This window comes from Tribolium castaneum, chromosome 4 (genome assembly GCF_031307605.1).
Source record: "Tribolium castaneum strain GA2 chromosome 4, icTriCast1.1, whole genome shotgun sequence".
Classification (NCBI taxonomy): Eukaryota; Metazoa; Arthropoda; class Insecta; order Coleoptera; family Tenebrionidae; genus Tribolium; species Tribolium castaneum.
Genome location: NC_087397.1, coordinates 3882199 through 3902586, shown reverse-complemented (window position 1 = coordinate 3902586; position 20388 = coordinate 3882199). Strand labels below are relative to the sequence as shown.

Here is a 20388-nt window from a genome sequence, read left to right as displayed (position 1 = left end):
AATTTTGGCAAGTGAATTAAATCAGTAGGGTAATTTAAATTTGCATACAAAAACCCCAGCCTTATAATGATTCAGCTGGAAACATAATAACTGAAAGTAAGCTGAACCCAAATTTTTGGAGGTACTAAGAACAACTGGCAAGACCACATTTGTATTTTTTATGACACAGTAGTATAAAAGGCCATGTAGCCTTAAGAACACAAGATTTGTTGTTAGATTCTTGAATTCCTCCTACTACCAACAGGAACAAAAAAATTAAAATTAATATAGCGATGTTTTTAATGCGATATGTGTAATCTTGACCTTTAAAAATTAACATTAATTTTAATAATAGAAATAGATGTTAAAACCAAAATGGAATGTGAACTTTATTGCATCTTGTAGGCAGCTTTTTTCATGTTTTTACGTTTATAGGTGAGTACTTTTATGTTAAAGTCAATTTTAACATAGTTGTCACCCATTTCCATTGTTCTATAGTCATATTATATATTATTTATTTTATTTTCACTATTTTAATTCAAATTATTTAATAACAAGGTAAAAAAAAATTGCAAAAATAAAAAAAATATTGCCAGTAAAACCCTTCAGCCAAATAAATAATTAAGTACTTTTAGAATTACGTACGTAAAGTAAAAAAGAGTCCTTGTTTTACAAAATTCTTAGTTAAATAAGCTGACTTTTTTACTATAATAAAGACCAAACTAGAAAAATCGCACCCAAAATTAAAATACTGTCTTGCGCCTAAAATACTAAGCTTTTTTCTGTTTCGAATAGTTTAGTCAACAAGACGGATAATTAAATATACTGTAAAACCAAAGATACTTTTAGTTGTAGCAAGAATAAAAACATTTCTCACTAACTAGACAATTTTATTAAAATAATGTATTCCTTTTTTGTTTCGTACAAATAATATAGGCAAGAATTTCTATTCTGTATTTTACTGGTCACATAAACAGGTAACACCAATGAGATGTTACTTGAGCTTTGTGAAAGTTAGCATCACATCGAAAATGACGTGTATTTTGAATTACAAGAAGGAAAAAAATCACAAATAGCTAACTGCTGAAGTATTTACAGCAGATTTGTATTCACTAACTTATTTAAAATTTAGATAAATTGCCCTCATAGTGTTTGTAACTGTCGTTAAGTAAAATAAATCGCAATTTTCATTTTTTAAGATTTATCTAACTATTATTAATTTATTACGGACTACACTTTAGTATTTTTTTTTTGATATTTCTGCAACCTATTACTCGTATAATCCCTAATGACTATAATGTATAGACTGGAATAATTAATTTCGTAAATCTACATAAACAAGCGGTACCCAGCTGGTTGTTCTGGGACATTCTCAAGCAAATTTTGCTTCAGATGTAGTTTTGAGACAATAAACAATGTCTTGCAATTCTAACCTTTCCCGCCTTTATTACGTAAAGGAAATTGTTCGTTTATATCATTTTTATTGTACCATTTAGTTAACACATTTCAAGAGTACCTATTTAAATAGAAATAGGTAGGTACGTACTACATGCTACGTGCATAAATTTAGGAATCTATTGGAACTTATTTAAAAAGAATAAAAAGGAGTTCCAGTATTGTGAAGATATCATGAGCAATTTGTGTTATAAGATAAATTAAGCTGAGAAATTTGTAATTTTTTTCTTATTTTTTAAATTCGTAAAAGAGGGTGACTTACCTTAAAAAAAATCATTGCCCAACGTAATAAAAAACGAGCAAGTTTCATAAACAGCGCTTTTATTTCCTAACACAAAACAATGTTTTCGGTGTTTCGACGTTCCAACCGCCACAAGTTTATAATTAGATAAGTTATTTAGACACATTGTCACATTACATGCTTATTACTTGTATTGTTGCGTGCCGAAATTGTTATATTGTTTATGGAATGAAAAGTAAAACTCTTTTCAATAAAGCTAAGTTGCATGTTTAAGATAATTAAAAATAGCATAATATGTTTCCGGATAACATGTGAAAATCTTTCTTTATTTCGCAATAACACAACAGATAAAGGAGAATACTGCTTGATATGTTTTTATTGTTCAGTAAAATAACATGTCTATCAAGTTTTCACACGTTTTCATACGGAAGTTGAAAGGTATTTCGTCCCAAAACTCGGGCAGGTAATGGCTCATTTCCCGCCTTTTACATCTTTATTTTTGTTTGGTAATAAGTAAGCCAAATTTAATTGATGCAAAGTTCGGAGGCAGATTTTCCTCCTAATGAAGGCAATGTTTTCAACTTTTCACACAAGTATTTCTCCACACATTTTAATTACTAATTAATTTAACATAATGTATGTATGCTACTTTTTTTTGTCCTGTATATTATTCAAACCGCGAAAAAGTCACCAATATCTCTAGGACATCATAAAATACCTATCAGATTTTGTGTTCTCACACAAACACACGTTTTAACTATTGTTTTTAAATTAAAAAAAAACGAAAAACGACTTATTCGTAAAACAGGTCACTTGTTTTAAAAGACGTTTGTATTTTGACATAAAAAATAAAAATTAACTCACATTACTTCAAGTTCTGAACTGGATAATTTAAGTTGGGCAAGAAAATTTCACTTGATGACACTATTGCTACCACTACGAAACAAAATATGTATTATTTAAATTACAAATCACCGGTTATTGTTGTGTTTAATTTTTGGTAGGCTTTAGTGGAAATAGTAATCAAGTCATGTTTCAAAATATCTCTAATCAAATTTTAGTTTAAATAACTACTCTGAGGTATGATATTGTCACCCATACCGAAGTAATTATTAACAATAGAGTTACAGATTTTTTCTTTTTTTTATATTATACACGTTATACATAACTTAATGAGGAAATAAATCTTAGATGGTTATGTGGACTTATTCTAAATGTTTATTATTGTTAAAAAAATATCCTTTATCTTATACAATAATTCTCCCAAGCTGTGTTTGTTTATATTTTACCTTCCGCATTCTTTAAAGTAAATATTTCTCTCCCAATTAAAAATATAAGTGACCAAGTAAGAGATTCTATTACAGACTTGTATATTTGGTATTCAGTTTCCAAATTTCAGCATTTTTCATCATGCGATATCAATAGTACTAAAAATAGTTTCCATATTTGTAAAAATGTAAACAACTTCCCTGTGAATATCCCTAATCTGCCGTTATATAACTTTTGGCGGTACCTACACACCGTTTATAATAGCAAATGCATATTTATGAACCCCCATCACGGTATAATGTGATAGCAATCATTTAACAGCAACGGTAGTAAAACGCTGCCACCAAAATTGTACCCAACCGTGTGAAATAGGCCACCTGATTGTCTTCTATGGATAAATATTTCGTAAATAAACAAAGTTCCATTGAGGTACTTGAATTTTTAACAAGCGTGTAGGCTTTTCAGTTTTGCCCAATAATGCATTCACGATAAACCATCGAAGGTTAATGTTCTTGCAAAAACGACCCCCGTTCTCCCATGTCTCAAATTCTTGAAATATAACACTCCTCAATAAAATCAATTCCGTATAATCATCATTTAGCACAAGTGATGTGTGTTAGCTAGTAGTTATAGAAAAGACAAGTATTATTTCAAACTGTTATCAAAAATGCAATTGAGGCGGCACAAGCCATAAGTCTCACTTTCACCGGATTTACCGGATCCAAAGCTCTGGTGCGTCCTCGGAGTGGGTGGCACTCCAAGGTCATCTCCCTCCAGGTCTCAAGACTTAAGAATTGTCTTAAGTTATATAGGGAACCGGCGGTTTAAATGAAGCAGTCGGTGTAAACACGTGGTGTAAGCAACTGCCGCAATGGCAGATTTAACAAAGGTAAGTGTCATCATTTTATTATGACTCTATTTGTTAACGCAAAGAAATTATTTTGTCGCGAGTAACGAAAGCGTGTCTTTAGCCGGCGACAACGTAAATTTCACTCTTGCATGCTGAAGATGCTTATGATTATGGCTCGTTTCGGTTAATGTAATTTGGATTAAGCCTACTGTTAAAATGTAGTTTGTTTACTTTTTTCTTTCGACACAGCGGCAATTGCGAAGGAAATTATTTGCATTTATTTGTGTAAAACGCTTTGAAAAAGTATTATAATTATAAAGCACATCTAATCAATTTGCATTGTTTTTAAAATCAAGGATGTGCACGAGTATTCATAATTATATCCTTTCCCTAAACGTATACACTGCAAACATTAAAATGGGAACTTGTAGCACATATTTTTATCACAGTTATCTCAAAACACAAACTTTCTCCATCCCCGGTTTAGCTAAAACAGAATGGTCTAATTTATTTTAGAAACAAGTCCTTAATTGAAAATATATTATGCAAAGTGATGTGTAGTTTCCAATTAAGCATATTTCCTGGTTAATCACAATAAATAAGAACGCTCTTTTACTGTGTTAAACTTGCTAATTTGTTGAAGAAGAAAAATGTCTAGCTTGTTTTAGCTGTTTTATGGCTTGTAAAATCTACTCTTTGTTTCCTTTCAATTAGGAAAATAATAACAATTGGACAATTAATGAGCCTGAATTTATTAAACGGCCCCATATTTTGCAAGAGTGACATATTATGGGTAACTAATTGTGAAACGCGCCTGAGAACTCCAGCACAAATGAATCGTTAAAATTTCTTAAATAATGCACTTAAACACTTTCATTCTGGCTTACTTAATTTTTGTTAAAAATATTTTCCCATAGCTCGTTAGCGACTGATAGATTGTTCCACTCAATTATATAATTTGTACATGGCAAGGTTAATTATAATAACTTTTGTTAAAATCGCATTCTTTCTGCTTTCTTTACCTCACACAAAGCACATCATATCGTAATTAGAGATAACTCTTTTGAAAATTAAGGACAACTGTTAGCAGTAATTTGCCGCTGAAATTGCCACTTTGTTTTAGATTACTCCGTTGTTTTTGTTGCTCCTTCTTTGCAAAAAGTCACTCTGTGCAGAGAGTGAATCGAAGGAAGTACTAGTCGAGTCAGAGTCAAAGGACGGCAAGCTTGAAATAATCAAACAAATTAAGAAAGTCAATGACGATGGCTCCTACACTATAGGTTACGAAGCCGATGATGGGTCGTTCAAAATCGAAAGTCGGGACGTTTTAGGGAATATTAAGGGAACTTACGGGTATATAGACGACGCTGGACAAATTAAAAGAGTGTCTTACAGCACGAGCAATTCTAGTGAGATTTTACCAAAACCGGATCAACCATCCGTGGTTCAAAGAATCCCCAAGACAAATCGCACCCAAATTTACACTTCGTCAACCAAACGCCCGTTTTATTCCACAACTCAGTCGACCCCAACCAGCACAACGGCCCTCCAAAGACTCGCCAAACTGCGCAGTCAGTCAACAACAACCACCGAAAAACCAAACTACAGCGAAGTGGTTAACATGGAAAGCGAAATCAAAACCACAAGCAAACCGCATATAGTGTACCCAAGCTCGACACCCAGAATCTTGCTACAAGGTAGATCAACAGTTAGATCAACCGCAGCAACACACACCCAAACCCAAAAATCCGAAGGTCAGCTAATTAGACCAGAAATTGTAACAGCTAGGCCAACAGAACTGCCATTGTTCAGACGACTTGCTTTGAAACACCCACTTTTGGGTGACGACAAACACGTGGCGGATGGATCCGAAGTCAGGAGTAACATCTTGCGGAGACAATTGTCCCAAGAGAAATCTGACTTTGATCCCCAACAGCACGTTTTCACGCTACAGCAAGCTTTAGGTAGCGACGCGACTGACGTTTACAGTGGTTCCGTAACCACTGGAACCCCACGACCTTTGTTCACTACTACGTCCCGACCTAGGGCTCTTTTAAGTACGACCACAACACCAACAGTGGTCTCGAGACCAACTATACGGTATCCAGTAAACTACCAAAGGACTGTATTACAAGACTTGGAAAGCAACACACAGTATGCGCAAGAAACAACAACCACGGAAGCAACGGTTAATGACGCGACCCCAACCCCGGTCCCAGTGGTCCAAATCCCGGCGAACAGAGCCAACCAAGAGCCCCTTGTTGCAATAAGACACCCGTTCCAAAGGGGTACTATTTTGGTACCGTTGAGCCAATTGCAAGGACGAGTGGTTCCAGTTGATATCAATGACAATCTCAGTCAATACGGAAGACAAAATGAACAAAACACTCAAAAACCGGATGTTGAGCCGCAGCCTATTTACGTGCGGAGGTTGCCACCGCCCCAGTTTAGACCAATTCCGGTCCAAGTCGACGAAAATGGATATATCCGAGACTTGCAAAGGCAACCAAACGGCCAACCCATTCCGTACCCTGTCCCAGTCCCGCCCCAAAAATACAATGATGTGGACAACGATATTGACGAAATCAGCCCTCCTGTCAGTACCCGAGACTTCCAAAAGCTCCTGCACCAATTAATTTTGCGCCAAACCCGCTTGGAACGCATCAGTGCTTTGACTGACCCGAGACGCCACCCAGAATTATACCAACCGAGGTATAGGCCAGTCTATCGCCCAACACCTGTCCCATATTACCAACAAAACGGCCCAGTACAATTTTTATCCGACGATAATGTGCAACAAAGGCAAAGACAATACGTCCACATTTCGCCAGAACAGCAAGTTGCAATTCGTCAGCAACAACGCCAAGACCAAGAAGTGTATCAGAACGGGCAGTCTTACATTCCCATGAGACGAGTGGCGAGGCTTCTGCAACCAGGGGAAGACCAACGTCTTGAAAATAAAGACGAATATCTTCCCCCAGATGTTAGGGAAATGCTCTTGTTGCGGATGCTCCAACTTGCCATAAACCCAGCATTACCACTGAGCGAGGATGAGATGGTGCAAGGAACAACCCCCGTGCCACAATACAAGAAGGCTCCAGTTCGGAATGTGGAAATTTTGGGGGAAGAACCCGAAGAGAAACGGCCCGTGAGAAGTAAAAGGTACAGAGAGCCACATATGGATTATTATGAACAATAGTAGCGCTTGTTGCGTGTTGTACATACAAACGGTATACTATCTTATCTTAATGATTACGGGACAATGACAGTTTTCGTTGCAAAAATGCAAAGTAGGTATTAAAATCATCTTAGTTCACAGTCATGTTAGTACATGAGGTTTATTTATTAGCATGCTCATTATCATTACCTACTTTTCCAATTTATTTATGTTGCAAATTTCGCGGACGTCAGCGCACCTGGCGTTGTTTTGGTGATATTTTTGTAGATATTTATTGTTCATTTTTTACTTGTTTTGTACCCTAGTTAGGCCACGCATAATTAATAGATTGCATGCTTCAATTATGTAAATATTGCGCAACCATTACCAAAGATGTGAATACTTTACGTGGGAACTTATCTACATGTCGTTTCTTTTTAAACAACTGTTCTATTATTACAATAAAACAATTAATGAATATTCAGACGGTTTCATTTTCTAATTTGCATGATGCAATAACGGTGTATGAAAGCACTTGTCTGGTGTCGCACGATCCGATTTTCCCCTGTTCTTACTCAAGAACGGAATCCAGCCGAGAAGGTTCCTCCATAGGTTCCAGCTCTGGCTCTATGTCGCCTGGGGCGTTCCAGTCCTGCACTGAGCCGCTCCCCATCGCCATGAAAAACGCAGCTGTTGTCAAAAGCACAGCGGATGAGACGCCAAAAACCAGGCGCCACCAACCTGCAAACTGTGGCTTATTTAGTTGAACAACTGTTCAGTTCAAACGCACTGAGCCGTGTAAACCTTCGGACACCACGTAATTTGCGGCGAGAAGGCCAGCAGCCCCGACGGTCTGACACAGACCAAACACAGTGCCTAATTAAAATCATATTAAGACATTAAAAGATGATTTAAAGTTTGGAGAGTTTCACCTGCAAAATTTGGGGCAATGTCAGCTGCACTGGCAAAAGCCCCAGCTGGGGTGGCTGCAGTAAAGGCCAAAGCAGCAGTGTAGAGAGCTGCAGGAGCCGCAGGATCGCAGCCGGTGTAACCCAAAACGAACATTAGAGCGGCAGGAGGAAAATGTGCTGCAAACTAGTGTAAAAAAGGCACAAACATTTTGTTTTTTTTTACAAATGTAAACGAATAGTTTCCGTGCTGTTGTTGTCGACACGATTCCCGACTGTCTTACGTGGTCTACGACCACTCCGAAAGTGATAGCTGCGAAAAAATGGCCAATGTGTGGTAATGACTGCAGGATGTCTTGCTGAAAATTTTGGCTAGATATTTTTTAGAGTTTTGGTTTTTGTCATACATATTCGATTGAGAATCCGTAAACTAGTTTTAAATATTTTGTAACACCTAACATGAGAGTAGCATCGGCCCATTGGCTCCCTATTACTGTGATACCGCAAGCCCAAGCTGGCTTGGAAGTGAGTAAGCGGCGCCAAGGCAGGTTTCTATGTTCCTGTAAATCGATTTATTGGAACTATGGTTTGTTTTTTTTTGGCAATAATTACGTCTCGTTTTGGCCGATTGGGGTGTAAAGACTCTTCAACGAATCTCCACCACAGGAAGTACCACAGAAACGAAGACATTGCAATGACATAACTTAAGAAATCGCGACCGCAACTTCTGACCAGTAGCGTCCCTAAAATCCCGACGACCGCATATCCGAGATTAACAGCTGAAACAAGTCGTTCCAAAACGAGAATTTTACGATTTTTTGTAACCTGTGTATAAAGAAACAAACGCACTGACATGTTTGGTTTTGATCCAAGTCACCGCCAGCATATGAGCTGCCGGAAAAGTTGCACCCTTGAATAAATTATTATTAGTTGCATTTTATTTCGCAAAAAATAAAGTACCACAAAAATCCCTTGAACTATCCTTATGGCAACATGGCTTGGTGTGAGCCACGATGCCGGTACCATGATTGCCACAACCCCTGTTCCAAGAACCCCAGCCCCAAATAAACGTTCTGCTCCGACTCTTGCGGCAACTCGGCTTGCTGCTAAGGGGGAGACAAGACTGCCCCACATGAAAGCTTGCCTCAGCACGGCTTCGGTTTCGTCAGTTCGCGTCATTGGAATCTATTTTTGTGAAATTGGGAAAATTGGAATTGTTTACTTACCTCGATGTGTGGAATTGATCGTACAACGTGGACTATCGATTTGTTAGACGGTGGTTGACAATAGCGCGTGATATAACTGGTGTTTTCGACATACTCTGCGAATTCAGCTGCTGAATAACTGGAAGTACTGTTTGCCCTTAAAGCCACAGATGCGCTTTGTTCGACTACTCCGCAAAGGACGAAGCCTGTGACTATAAATACCGCCAAAACGTGTCTCGATCCAATTTGATCTGAATTAATGATTTAGACAATATTATAATGATAATGACTTACCGTTGACAACTTTTTGTGCAACTCTTTGGAGTTGAATGCTACCTCTTTTCAAAGTTTCTAAGCCTGGGGCCATTTTTAGAAATAAACTTTTGTCTTTTAGCACCTATTACACATTTTTATTACGATTGTGTGGTCGACAGAGCGTTAGAGTTAAAATGAGTGCAACGACAATTTTAAATCTTCTTGATAATATAATTGGTGCACTTAAAGCAGGCTTCCTTTAACAACCTACAACGCTATTGACCGCCGCTGCTTTTTCCATCCACCTACGAGTTGAAGTGTGAAAAAATCGCATTTTTTTTTTAAATTTCAAAATTGTTTTTTAGTTCAAACTTAATTTGAAGATTTGAAATGACGAGCTTAGGTAATAAAAATAAAATTTTGCTCACGATTTACTTATGAAAAAATTGTTCGCAAATAGTGCAATGACTGATTGACGGTTTCTTTAAATCAGAACTTTCGACTGCAAAAAATTTTATCAAATTTTATGTCAGTTTTTGAAAATTGAAGAGTGTTTTTTTGAAAAACTAAATTCCAAAAGTTTTTCTTAAAATCACACAGAAATTTAAAACAATTTTCTATTATATGAAATATGTTCTGATAGATTTTGTTAAAAGTCGTTAGACTAATCAGCGTTTCTTAATATTTGTTATTTTTGGCGAATTTTTTTTTTATTTTTAAAATTTAGTTGGGTCTTAAAAAAGGTTTTTTTCTAGATATAGGAGGAAATTTCTAAATCAAGTTTATAGTGAAAAAATTAAATAATTTATTTATTTAGGTACAATTTTGTTTTACTAAAATATTGATTTAGAAGTTGAATACTGGTACAGGTTTCTCGATGCGTGATTGCGAGCTTGCTTATGCACTCAGCAGAGGCCACCACGTTTCAAAGACAGCCATTTTTAAATAAACATGACCACCTGTTCAGCCAATAACTGAAACCACTGGTTTGTAATGTTTAGTTTTGTTCAAATTCTATGTTTTTTTGTTTGAAAACTGTGTTTTTAAATGTTTTGTGTAATGTCTTGTCATCATTTAATGTCTGTAAAAGTGTCTTTAATGTGTGGATAACAGGTAATAAAGGAAACTTGGTTTAAAATGCTTTTATAAAGTTTATTTACCTCGTCCTAACCTAACTCTCTTTTACAGGGTGGATTCAAAATCAGATACACAAATCAGGTAAGATTAATTCAACTAAAAAAAAATTTGGTCGGCTTCTGCACTTTGGGTTTGACGAATTCGACCAAATTTGCATCAGACACTTAAAAAGCTCACCCTCAAAATTTCACCCTCTATATCGAATGAAGAGGGTAGTTAATTTTTTTATTTGATTTTTTTTTAATTTCTGGAACCTTTCAAAAATTTTTTTTGAGAAGGTTCCAAAAATTTCAAAAAATTAAAAAATATCTCAACAGTTTACTACTTCAAAATTTAATTACGCTGCATATTTACCAAAAATGAAAAACCCTTTCATGGCATGTGTGTTACGAGTATATAAATATTTATTTACAAAAAAGTTGGTTTGGCGCAATTTTGTTCTTTATTATTTGGCCGGTGGTAACAAACATTGTCCGTTTTTAATACGTATGATGCAATTATCGAATTTTTTTCAACACTACTCGCTTCTTCATTTTTATCCTTTACTTGATTTCTTTGCTGAGCTGGGTCTTGCGAATGCAAATACTTCCTCACTTCTTCCCTGAAATAATTGTTGACCAAATTCCAGACACCTAGAGTGTACCAAAACATAACAAACAGAAAGAAAAATCCTTTAAAAATAACACCAAACATGATGACACTAGGTGCTGTTTTTATATTGTAGGTACATGTAATAAGCTGTTTCGAGCGTTTCTTTCACTTCCGGCCAAGAAATCAAAAGACAGATCAAAATCGAATTTCCTAACACGAAGAGTTTTATATTTTCGATGCCTTCTCTTGAACGTAGCCACTTGGAAAAGCCTTCCTCTTCTTCGGAATCTGGCGGCTCGGGGTCCGTTATTTCCTGTACTTTTTCTCTGATTTTGACTTTGGGTGTTTGGTGTTTTTTCTTCATGGTCCCATCGTGTATATTTAATCTGAAATAAATCCCGAATTACTGAAATAGTTTTATTGCTACATGCAGTGTGGCCCCTTGTAATAATTTAAGGATAAGTGGCCTCTTGCCGGGATAATAAATCGGAAGTTCTGGACTCGGTAGTGTTAAATTGTTTTGGGTGAGAATGAATTAGAATGAATATTTCTAATCTAGACATTTTGGCACAACATTAGGCCAGCTTTCATTATTCCTCGTCTCAGTTTCAAACAGTTGCTTAAACGTCAAGTTAGGCTCATTAATTATGGTTTGCTTGCGTTCAACGGTGACGTACTTTGATTTCATTGTCGAAGGAAAACTTGGGAAACTCTAATTTGTAAGTTTTGATGCAAGCAAACAAGTACGAATCAGCAAGTTCGAGGGAGCGGTGGAAACAATTAAAGTCAGAAAATCAAAATACTTTGAAAAATTTTCAGCTTTCTTGTATTAATGATGCTCCTATTTTGTGTCAGTTAAGCGTACGGTTTTAATTAAAACCGGTGAAGACAGAGCACGTCCTAAACTCACATCTAGTAAAATTTTACGCTTGTTGTAATTATGCAAGAGTGCGATGTCAGGTGCACGTAATATTTTTACTCCATAATTTATTCATCTCCTATGTGCATACCCTGTCTGCATTCGAGAACTAAATACGAGTTCTTGAACTCTTTATGATAAAATTGCAAATTTTAATAAATTTCGCGTTAGACGTGGAAGGTTATTGAATTATTTTGAGCGATTTAAATTAAATTTTAAAAGGAAAATGTGACACTAGAGTAGACACATATAATAACAAAGTTTCCAACGAGTGGAAGCGACCCAGAGATCTTTTTCATTCACCACCGGAGGGTGTCTCGTAGGATGAATAGGAAATAAAGCCAAATGAACTTCCTCGAAGATACACGACCATGTATAAACACCGTAGTTCAGCGAGTACAATGTGCTATTAAAATTTGCGACTTTTTTCTTAAATATTAATAAAATAAATGTGAAATTAAATTTTCAAAATTAAAGTGGAAACTGTTATTAAATATCTCGTTACCAGTTGCTGACGAAACAAATATGCTCGAGATCCATTCTTCATGTTCCTTATATTAAATTGTCTATGAGTGAAATATGCGGTCTCTGTGTTCCATAATAAAGTTATTGCTTTTGGAAACTTTTATAAACTAAATTGTTTGCTAAAAATTGGATTTAGCAGTCTCTCCATTTCATTTCGGAATTTTCTTTAAAAATAAGCATAAATGCACTAAACGAACGACTAGGGAGACCTGTTAACAATATTTTTAGGCCTTTTTTTCTAAATAAGCCTGTTATGTGTTTCTGTAGTTTGATATTTTATTATGAAATTCATGTCATGTGACGTATTTTGGATTTTTCTACCCTATATCTCGTGGTCTAAACACCGTGTTTATTGCTTTTAAACTTAAAAAATACTTAAAGGGTGATGGAGTAAACTTAATCTCTTTGCTATAAAATAGATTAGAGGCCTTGGGATTTGACGTTAACTGTGTTCGAGAAAAATTCCAGGACGTACGAGTTTCCAACATCTTTTAGCCAATGTTTATAAATAATTTTAGGTATGAGTATTTGCATACCACCCAAAAAATGCTTTTGATGTTATTTCCTTTGTAAAAAGGATGTTATTTCTTCCTAAAAATGCAATTTTCTACATAAGTTTAAAACAGGGTTTAGACTTTATGTTTTATTGATGTAACGACATTAAATTTAGTAGCCAAACATTTAATTTTTGAATACGTTGTTGGATGGCGTAATTTATTCAAACAGGCGATTAATGTTGTGAACCATAACAAGTTTGTTTGCTATACAATTGGTACTGCTTTTACGTTTTAATTATTTGCCATTAAATTTATCGGAATTACATTTTGATAATAACTTTGTGTGTAATACTATTGTTTTATTTGGAAACTTTACATTGATAGTGTTTAACCACCTTTACAGCTGTGTTGCGACTATTGTGGCTTAGCAGTTCCAAATTGGTTTTAAGATAATAAGGAGTAAGTAAATTTCGTTCTTGTAAACAATAATAATCATAAGTTTGATGGCTGGCCTGAATAAGCATAGCTAAAGATAGTTCGTTTGGAATTAGCCGTTTGATGTGTGAATCCGGACAGACAAAACCTTGGTTTTTGTCCTTTGAGATTAGGATACACAGTGGGTCATACTCGTCCATTCAAATAAGCTTCCATTCAATTACTTACCGCCTGTCCTTCGCAAGGAATCTGCTAGCCGACGTAAATCAATGTTTTTGTCACATCAGTTGTATTTATCAGATGCTAAGAGGTCTGTTTGCGAGCTGCGGCGAACATGAACTAAATACGTCGAGAATCCCTATACAGCTCGCTTGATGAGCTTTCGCGCTAATCTCATTTTGAACTAATATTTTGCGACTTAGGAATCCCTACTGAAGTCGGATCGTGCTTTACTCGTTTCCAGAATCTGTTGCTTCGCTCCATATTTGTATATTTTTAACGTCTATGCTGCTTCTAGAGGAAATAAAATGTTATTTGCTCATGTAAAAAAACCGTTCGCATATTGAATCCCAAAGCCCGGAGAGGATAATAAATTTAAATGGAGTTTATTCACATTGTTTGAATGACTGTTCGACTGTGAAATAAAAATAAAATTCAGGGAACGTCGAGGTCAAGTGCTAGGAAGCAATCGATGGTCAGCGGGACCTGAAGGGACTGTTTCTTTTTCTCGAATTATTGTTGTTAAAAAACTTTTATTTACGTTAAGTCTTAATGTGGCGTTATGAGCCCACACAATTGGCGGATTATAGCGGCTTATTTTTACAGTTTGGGGGTATTTCCCGATTTCCTCGAAACTAATCTCCGAGAAGAAAACCAATCAGTTGCAGGACGAATTGTTTACTGGGTTTCCCGTCATAATTGTTATGTGGGTTTCTAGGGATTTCTCCGATTAAACTTTGTCTTATCGTATCGTATGAAATTGCAACACTCTGTGTAACGTGCTGATAATTGGATGGTGTAATGGGTCTGTGGACAATTTCTATTAGTACCAGAGACTCGCATTCCTCCGCCCTTATTCCATTGATAACAACTCCGTAGATTGAAACAGTTCATCCACATAACTCGATTATTATTATAGCAAGATTCGGAGATGGGGTGAGGCGATAGACCTCTCCATTGTAGATAAATATGATTCAGTTTACATCTGCCACAGACAAGCACACGATTTCGGTGCAAATTTATACGCGTATTGAGCTTAATAACAGTTTCGGATGCGAGCCTTTGTCCTATAAGGAACCCTTCTATAACTCACAGCCACAAGACAGTTTAAGTCATAATATTTGTTGCCGGAAGAAGTGTTCCTGTTACGTGCAGTTAATAATGTTCCGGAGGGACTAATTATTGCTTTAAAGTAATTCAATTTTATTATCCCATTCCAGCTTTCAGCCAGGCTTGCTAGGGTTCAAAAATCGAATTAATACACAGCTTCCTTTCCTTTCTTTCATCTCTTAGCAATTTTTCCGTAAATTATTTCAACAGTGTGGTCGATGTCTCGTTTACACCCTCAGCACTACAAGGCTGCAACTAGCGACAAATGGCACCTCCATTAAATCAGTTACCATATTAATTACATTAAGGGATCCTTGTTACGTCACTCATCGTTATTATCAACTGATTTTCATTCCGTAACCATTAGCGTCGGCGGCATTTTCCCCCTGACCTTTTTCCTTTTGTCTTAGTTCGTATTTAAATTCAAGTATAGGTGTAGAATGAAACATTTTCGGAATTTTTATTTTATTTTTCCGAATGCTGGAATAGAAGCGACAGTTTTAATTTTGCACACGTTTCAGGGAGCTTAGGCAACGTTAAATATTCCAGGCTTGATATTGGGTTTCGAGTCATTATTTTTCTGACACTACGAATGGCGATTTTATTAAAAATGAGCGTTTTATGCTTCATTGCACTGTTTGGAATTTTTCGCCGTTGTGAGTTTATTTCTGATGCTCGTTAAAGAGATCGTTAAAAGTAGTTTTCAATGAGATATCGGAGAATGTTCCTGCACAAAGTTTCTTTTTATTAAGAGTGAAATTATGTGTTGTGTTGCGAATTTTGTCGCTTTTTCGCTTTTCTTTTCTCTCTCAAGTCAGACAACAAGTACAGGGTGATTCAAAAGTTTGGTGTCGGCTTTTGTGTAGTGAGAAAAGTCTCCAACTGCCACAAAATATTGTTTGAGCCTTTGAAAGATTGGAAACTAAAGGGCATTAATTTACACGAGTACCAAAAAAAATACAAACTAAATTGACGATTTGGTCCGACACTTTTGCGGCTAGTTTATAGGAACACGAGTCGGTTTATTAATCAATTTTCTGCACAATGTGCCAAGATAAAACCTTTCTTTGCAGCAGTTCATCCATCAGCGACAAATTGGAGATTGTCAGGGCGTTCATAATTTTTAACGTTTTTCTATTCTGCAGCTCTCATTAATTTGGAGGTGATTGATTTTGGTAATAAATCACAACAAGCGTCACTTCACGTAACTTTGAAGCGTACTATTTTATTAGTCATTTAGGTGACAACAGTTTATTAAAATTAATTAATACCCGGGATTTGCTGGTTCCATTTAAGCCTTTGTCCTTTAATTTGAAAATTAGAAAGTATGTAGATCAGGGATTATAACATTCGGTGGCCGCTAATGCTGATTACACAGTTGTATTATCCTTTCTAGACGCAAACAAACTTAACAAAATTTACGTTCCACCGAATTTAATTTGATTATGGCACTTGAAGCCTTGTAATTTGTGTGCGTCATATATAATCCTAAATTGTATTAGAAAGGACGTTAAACGCTGCTGTTCATAACAAGCACCTGGAAATGTGCGGATATTGTCAGAATAGTTTACACATATTTTCGCTGGGTTTCAGGTGCTGCGCGAAATATTGTAATTTTCCAATAGACTATTTAACACGGAATGGGACCAGTAAATTTGAAATTTGAGCTTTTAACAGACTCACCTTGCATCCATTTGTGAAAGTAACCATATGTTAATAATAATTAATTATTGTTTGTTTTAGTGACAACTCTTTTGATTGGCTAAACAGTGGGAACACCTTTTGTGTTTATTTTGTTTTTAGAACTTGTTTCAATAAAGAGGGATAATTGTTAGCCACCTTTAGACCCCTTCGAAGTGTTTGCTAATCACCTAAGTTGCGCAGCTTGAAATGCTGACTTTCTTATGGAAGTTTGAAAGAGCAGCAAAATTCTCTAAGTGAAGAAGTTGGCAAATATTTAATGCTACAAACTGTGGGTGTACAATAGATAAAATGTTTCTGAAAGGTGAACCTCCACTTGAATAAAAATGGGGGGTAAAATAGACGAAGGCAATTTAACGTCGATAAAAATATTGAGTTTCTTTAAAAAACCCACCCTTAGATGGTCGATATTAAGAGTGTCGATTTTGTGGAAAGGCTTTTTTCGTCGTGACATGATTTCAATGGGAAAAAGTAAACAATTCATAAAAAGCTCGGTTATTTGATGTGAAATGTGTGGAGGAAACAGATAGTGACGTTTTACGTTATTCAAACGGTTTCAGCGCTCGTGTGACGTATTTTACATCCAGTACATTAATGTTTGATTTGGCTTGATTGTTTATTTGTACCTGAATGTAAATCAATTTTTTTCGCATTACTGGAAATAAATAACTTTCTGAAATGAGGTTGTGCTCCAAATATAACTTCCGACTGAGCTATCACCAGTCGACGCTATCTAATTATAGTGATAGCGAGGAGGTAGCGTGGCCGAGCGGTCTAAGGCGCTGGTTTAAGGCACCAGTCTCTTCGGAGGCGTGGGTTCGAATCCCACCGCTGCCACAATCTTTTTGTTTTTACTTTTCGCAGCGAAATAGAGTCCCAATTGCGCCTAATACGGCCCACTTCATCAGGCTGTAATTACGGCCAAATGGTGCGAAATCTAATTACGGGTGTTTTGATAATTATACAGAACCTCAAATGCAGCAGGACCGATACGCTGTTATGGGATTCGCAAGTACCACTAAGTGCCAATCTAGAAATTGAATTTGCAATATCCGCATCTGGCGGATATTACTCGCGAATTCATCGAACGTATCGATACTCTAAATCGGCTGTACATTATGTTTTACACCCGCATATTCGAATTTTGTTACAAAAATGTGCAAAAAGAAACGTAACGTAGGTCGGAATCATGAAATTTTTTGCTTTAAATAGAGACATTCCACCTTTTTGAATATCTGATGAGCAAGTTTGGAGGTAATTGCAAAAACGTTTCACTTACCGGGTTTAAAACAGGTAAAATGTAATTCTGGATGCATGACTTTACATGTTCAGCGGCGTAATTTCATTAATTTATAAGTCGGTTGATTGTCCGCTTTTGTAATGTTATTAGATATTCAAGTTGTGTGTTCTTGAATGAGGCACGTTCGTTTAAAACCCTCTGCATGTGCACATTGCATTATCCTGTCAGCCTCTGCACACGGACGGACGTCCTGCAGTTGTTTTCGCTATTAAATTGATTACCGTTAACACACTTTGAATAGGCTATTTGGATGGGTTCTTTAATGGCCACATATCTGTACAAATTTTGTTTATTAGGGCGTGAAAATTCATTTTTCACCGACTTGCTCTTTTTTGTTATTTAGATGAATAAGCGAGGAACTTCATCTAGAGGTAACAAAAGCCTGAAAGCATCCCGGCTATTTTATTTCCAGGCATAAACCAATTCATCCCAGATTAATTTTCAAGCGTTGGAATAGAATCGAGTCCTTAATTCAAGAAAAAGTATCTAAAATCTAGCGAGTCAGAGAGCTTTTACGCTCATTTGGTGTAGGTATTTTCACAACTAGTAGTAATGACGACGATGGCTGTAATTAAAAGGGTCTAATGAATCGAGAGTAACAAACAACCGCGACGTATTCGCTTCCAGAATTCCAATAAGAGGAAGTACATTTATTTGAGGAGTTCTATCCTTCAAACACGGCCATTTCGCGACGAGACAATGGGTTTCGCTGCCGACATTTCAACTCTCTTTTCGAGTTGAATGTACTTGTAATTCCCTAATCTTCGTTATAGATAAAGAACAAGTCTGAAGAGCGGAACTTTTTGGATAAATACCGCACAGCAAAAACTGCACTAATAACACGAAATGCAAAGCTTTTTGACGGAACACCAATTATCTAAACAAACAGGCGCATTATTGCGTTGAGAACTCGAGAAGTTTAAGGAGAATTTTAATTTGTTTGTGCTATCGCAGGCGTGGACGCAAACAAGTTAAAAAGACAGAGAGCAAATTATCGGTGGGGACTTGGGACTACAATATACTAAAGTGTCAGCAATGAATAACCGGAGTAATTAAAAAGTATTCTGAATGGCCGGACTGAAATAAGCTCGGAGTGTGGAGGCAGCAGCTATTTCGCCGGAACAATGCGACTTGACGAATGGCAGCTCTCTAATAAGAAGTGTCGTCAAATGTTATAAAACAAAGCGTTTGAAGGACATTCTTTACGTGGATGATGGCTGGAAGTTCCCAAAGGCGGATTACTAATTAAATTTTTAAAATACCTGATCTGCGTGAAATGGAAGAAAGCTCGGTTACACGTTATTTAACATTGAACGGTTCAAAGAAAAATGAATTTTCCGACTTTGCGATATGAGGAAGCCGGTTTTCGATTGTTTTAAATTGAATTTCGCCATTCGCTGCATTCCACCCTTTCATAAGACGTCGCCCAATTTTATAATTATTGCCTTCGCTCGGGCGAAAACTTGAGAGCTTATGCATAGAGAAACTATAAATTATCGCCTTCCAATCCGCTTTGGAGGCACAACGTTATGATCAATTTTATACCCAGCTTTCGGCGGTTTTGACGAGTACTTAAATTTTTTTCTTACGATTATCTTACTATGAATTAGTCTGCTTTGACTTCTTATGCTCCTAAGCGTCATTACCTGCGAAGTGGAATGTGAAACTCATCGCCAGAAACCACGTAATAGTCGAGACATTAGTCGGTTTAATGTAAGTTAATAACTCTTTAAGAAGATTAAGAGGATGTGAGAAGATTTACATCTATGATGCGTTTAGCAAAACTCAAAAGCTTCGACCAATTTATGCATATTCCTTTATGCACGGACATTTATATTCAAATATGTCCTGAATGTTATCATAAATTTATTGCCAATGCTAATGGCCAATACAGGCAGGAGTTAATGTGATGATCGGTGTAATGGCCAACATATTAAAGCAAAACACAGTCAACAGGAGAAATGGAGGTTTTGTGAGGGATTTAGGGTTGTTTCTGTATTTTTGTCATAATTGCGGATTGTTCTAAACTTTTACGCCGAACATGGCGAGCAATTAGATCGGGTTCAACCCTCTCGGCTCTGCGATGGGGCGGCTTGTATAAACAATCAAAGGATTTGTTGACGTTATCTGTTATTCTGCGGCAGAGAAAGGCCTTCAATATTTGGTCTCTTATCTAAAATCGTATTTTATGCCGAGTCGCGCATCCTTGAATTTCGGGACATAACTGTTATCCTTCCAATTTATCTTTCATTTTTGCCCTGCTGTACGTACATTAGGAGCAATAAGAGCTTTTTATTGAAGACGATGCCAACTTGGGACACTTTTAATGATGTCACAAAGCGCCTCAGGACCGCGTCTCTGAAAGCCTCTAGGATTTTCGTAATTGTTGCTGCTGGGAGAAATGCTTCCGGAACGTGTGACATATGATGTGATAAAATAAAGAACATGCTTACATTTATGAAATGTGGAGACCGGGGGGAGAATGAATGTAATAAATGTTTTTGGTTTGCTCGGCTGTTATGAAATAAATATTTGTGATTAAAATGGCAGTCTCCGTAAATGGGTTGGACGTCCAGACTTTCCTATTTACGTCTCTTCCAATTTTGATGGAAATCGATTCAATTTCGGGAATAAT

The 20388-nt window shown here is 36.4% G+C and overlaps 3 protein-coding genes and 1 non-coding gene across 6 annotated transcripts in view; 3 read left to right on the top strand and 1 right to left on the bottom strand.

Moving 5' to 3' along the window:
* Nucleotides 1–3763: 3763 nt before the first annotated feature.
* LOC100141622 (uncharacterized) lies at nt 3764–7431 on the top strand. 2 transcript variants are annotated; one of them, XM_008203324.3, is made up of 3 exons: nt 3764–3833; nt 4918–5147; nt 5205–7431. In XM_008203324.3, the coding sequence occupies exons 1-3, from the start codon at nt 3816–3818 to the stop codon at nt 6991–6993; spliced, it is 2037 nt and encodes a 678-aa protein (XP_008201546.1). In that variant the 5' UTR covers nt 3764–3815; the 3' UTR covers nt 6994–7431. The 2 variants fall into 2 exon arrangements, with proteins under 2 accessions (XP_008201546.1, XP_001811836.1); XM_001811784.4 differs by having other exon boundaries at nt 4918–7431.
* Nucleotides 7426–9526, bottom strand: LOC659905 (sialin). Its single transcript, XM_015985396.2, has 10 exons — nt 9359–9526; nt 9086–9315; nt 8820–9044; nt 8685–8769; nt 8472–8638; nt 8267–8419; nt 8086–8218; nt 7884–8039; nt 7742–7827; nt 7426–7699 (listed from the first exon to the last, which is right to left on the bottom strand). Exons 1-10 carry the CDS (start codon nt 9429–9431, stop codon nt 7523–7525), a joined length of 1485 nt encoding a protein of 494 aa, XP_015840882.1. The 5' UTR covers nt 9432–9526; the 3' UTR covers nt 7426–7522.
* A 767-nt stretch (nt 9527–10293) lies between these two features.
* The window catches only part of LOC100141688 (FERM and PDZ domain-containing protein 2), a 47596-nt gene continuing 37501 nt past the window's right edge, over nt 10294–20388 (top strand). The window contains exons 1-2 of one of the 2 annotated variants that reach the window (XM_008203325.3): nt 10294–10432; nt 10508–10537. The gene's annotated coding sequence lies outside the window, so the exon portion shown is untranslated. The other variant, XM_064356076.1, reaches the window with a different exon arrangement.
* Nucleotides 17209–17290, top strand: TRNAL-AAG (transfer RNA leucine (anticodon AAG)). Its single transcript has one exon. It is a non-coding gene; the product is annotated as a tRNA-Leu (tRNA).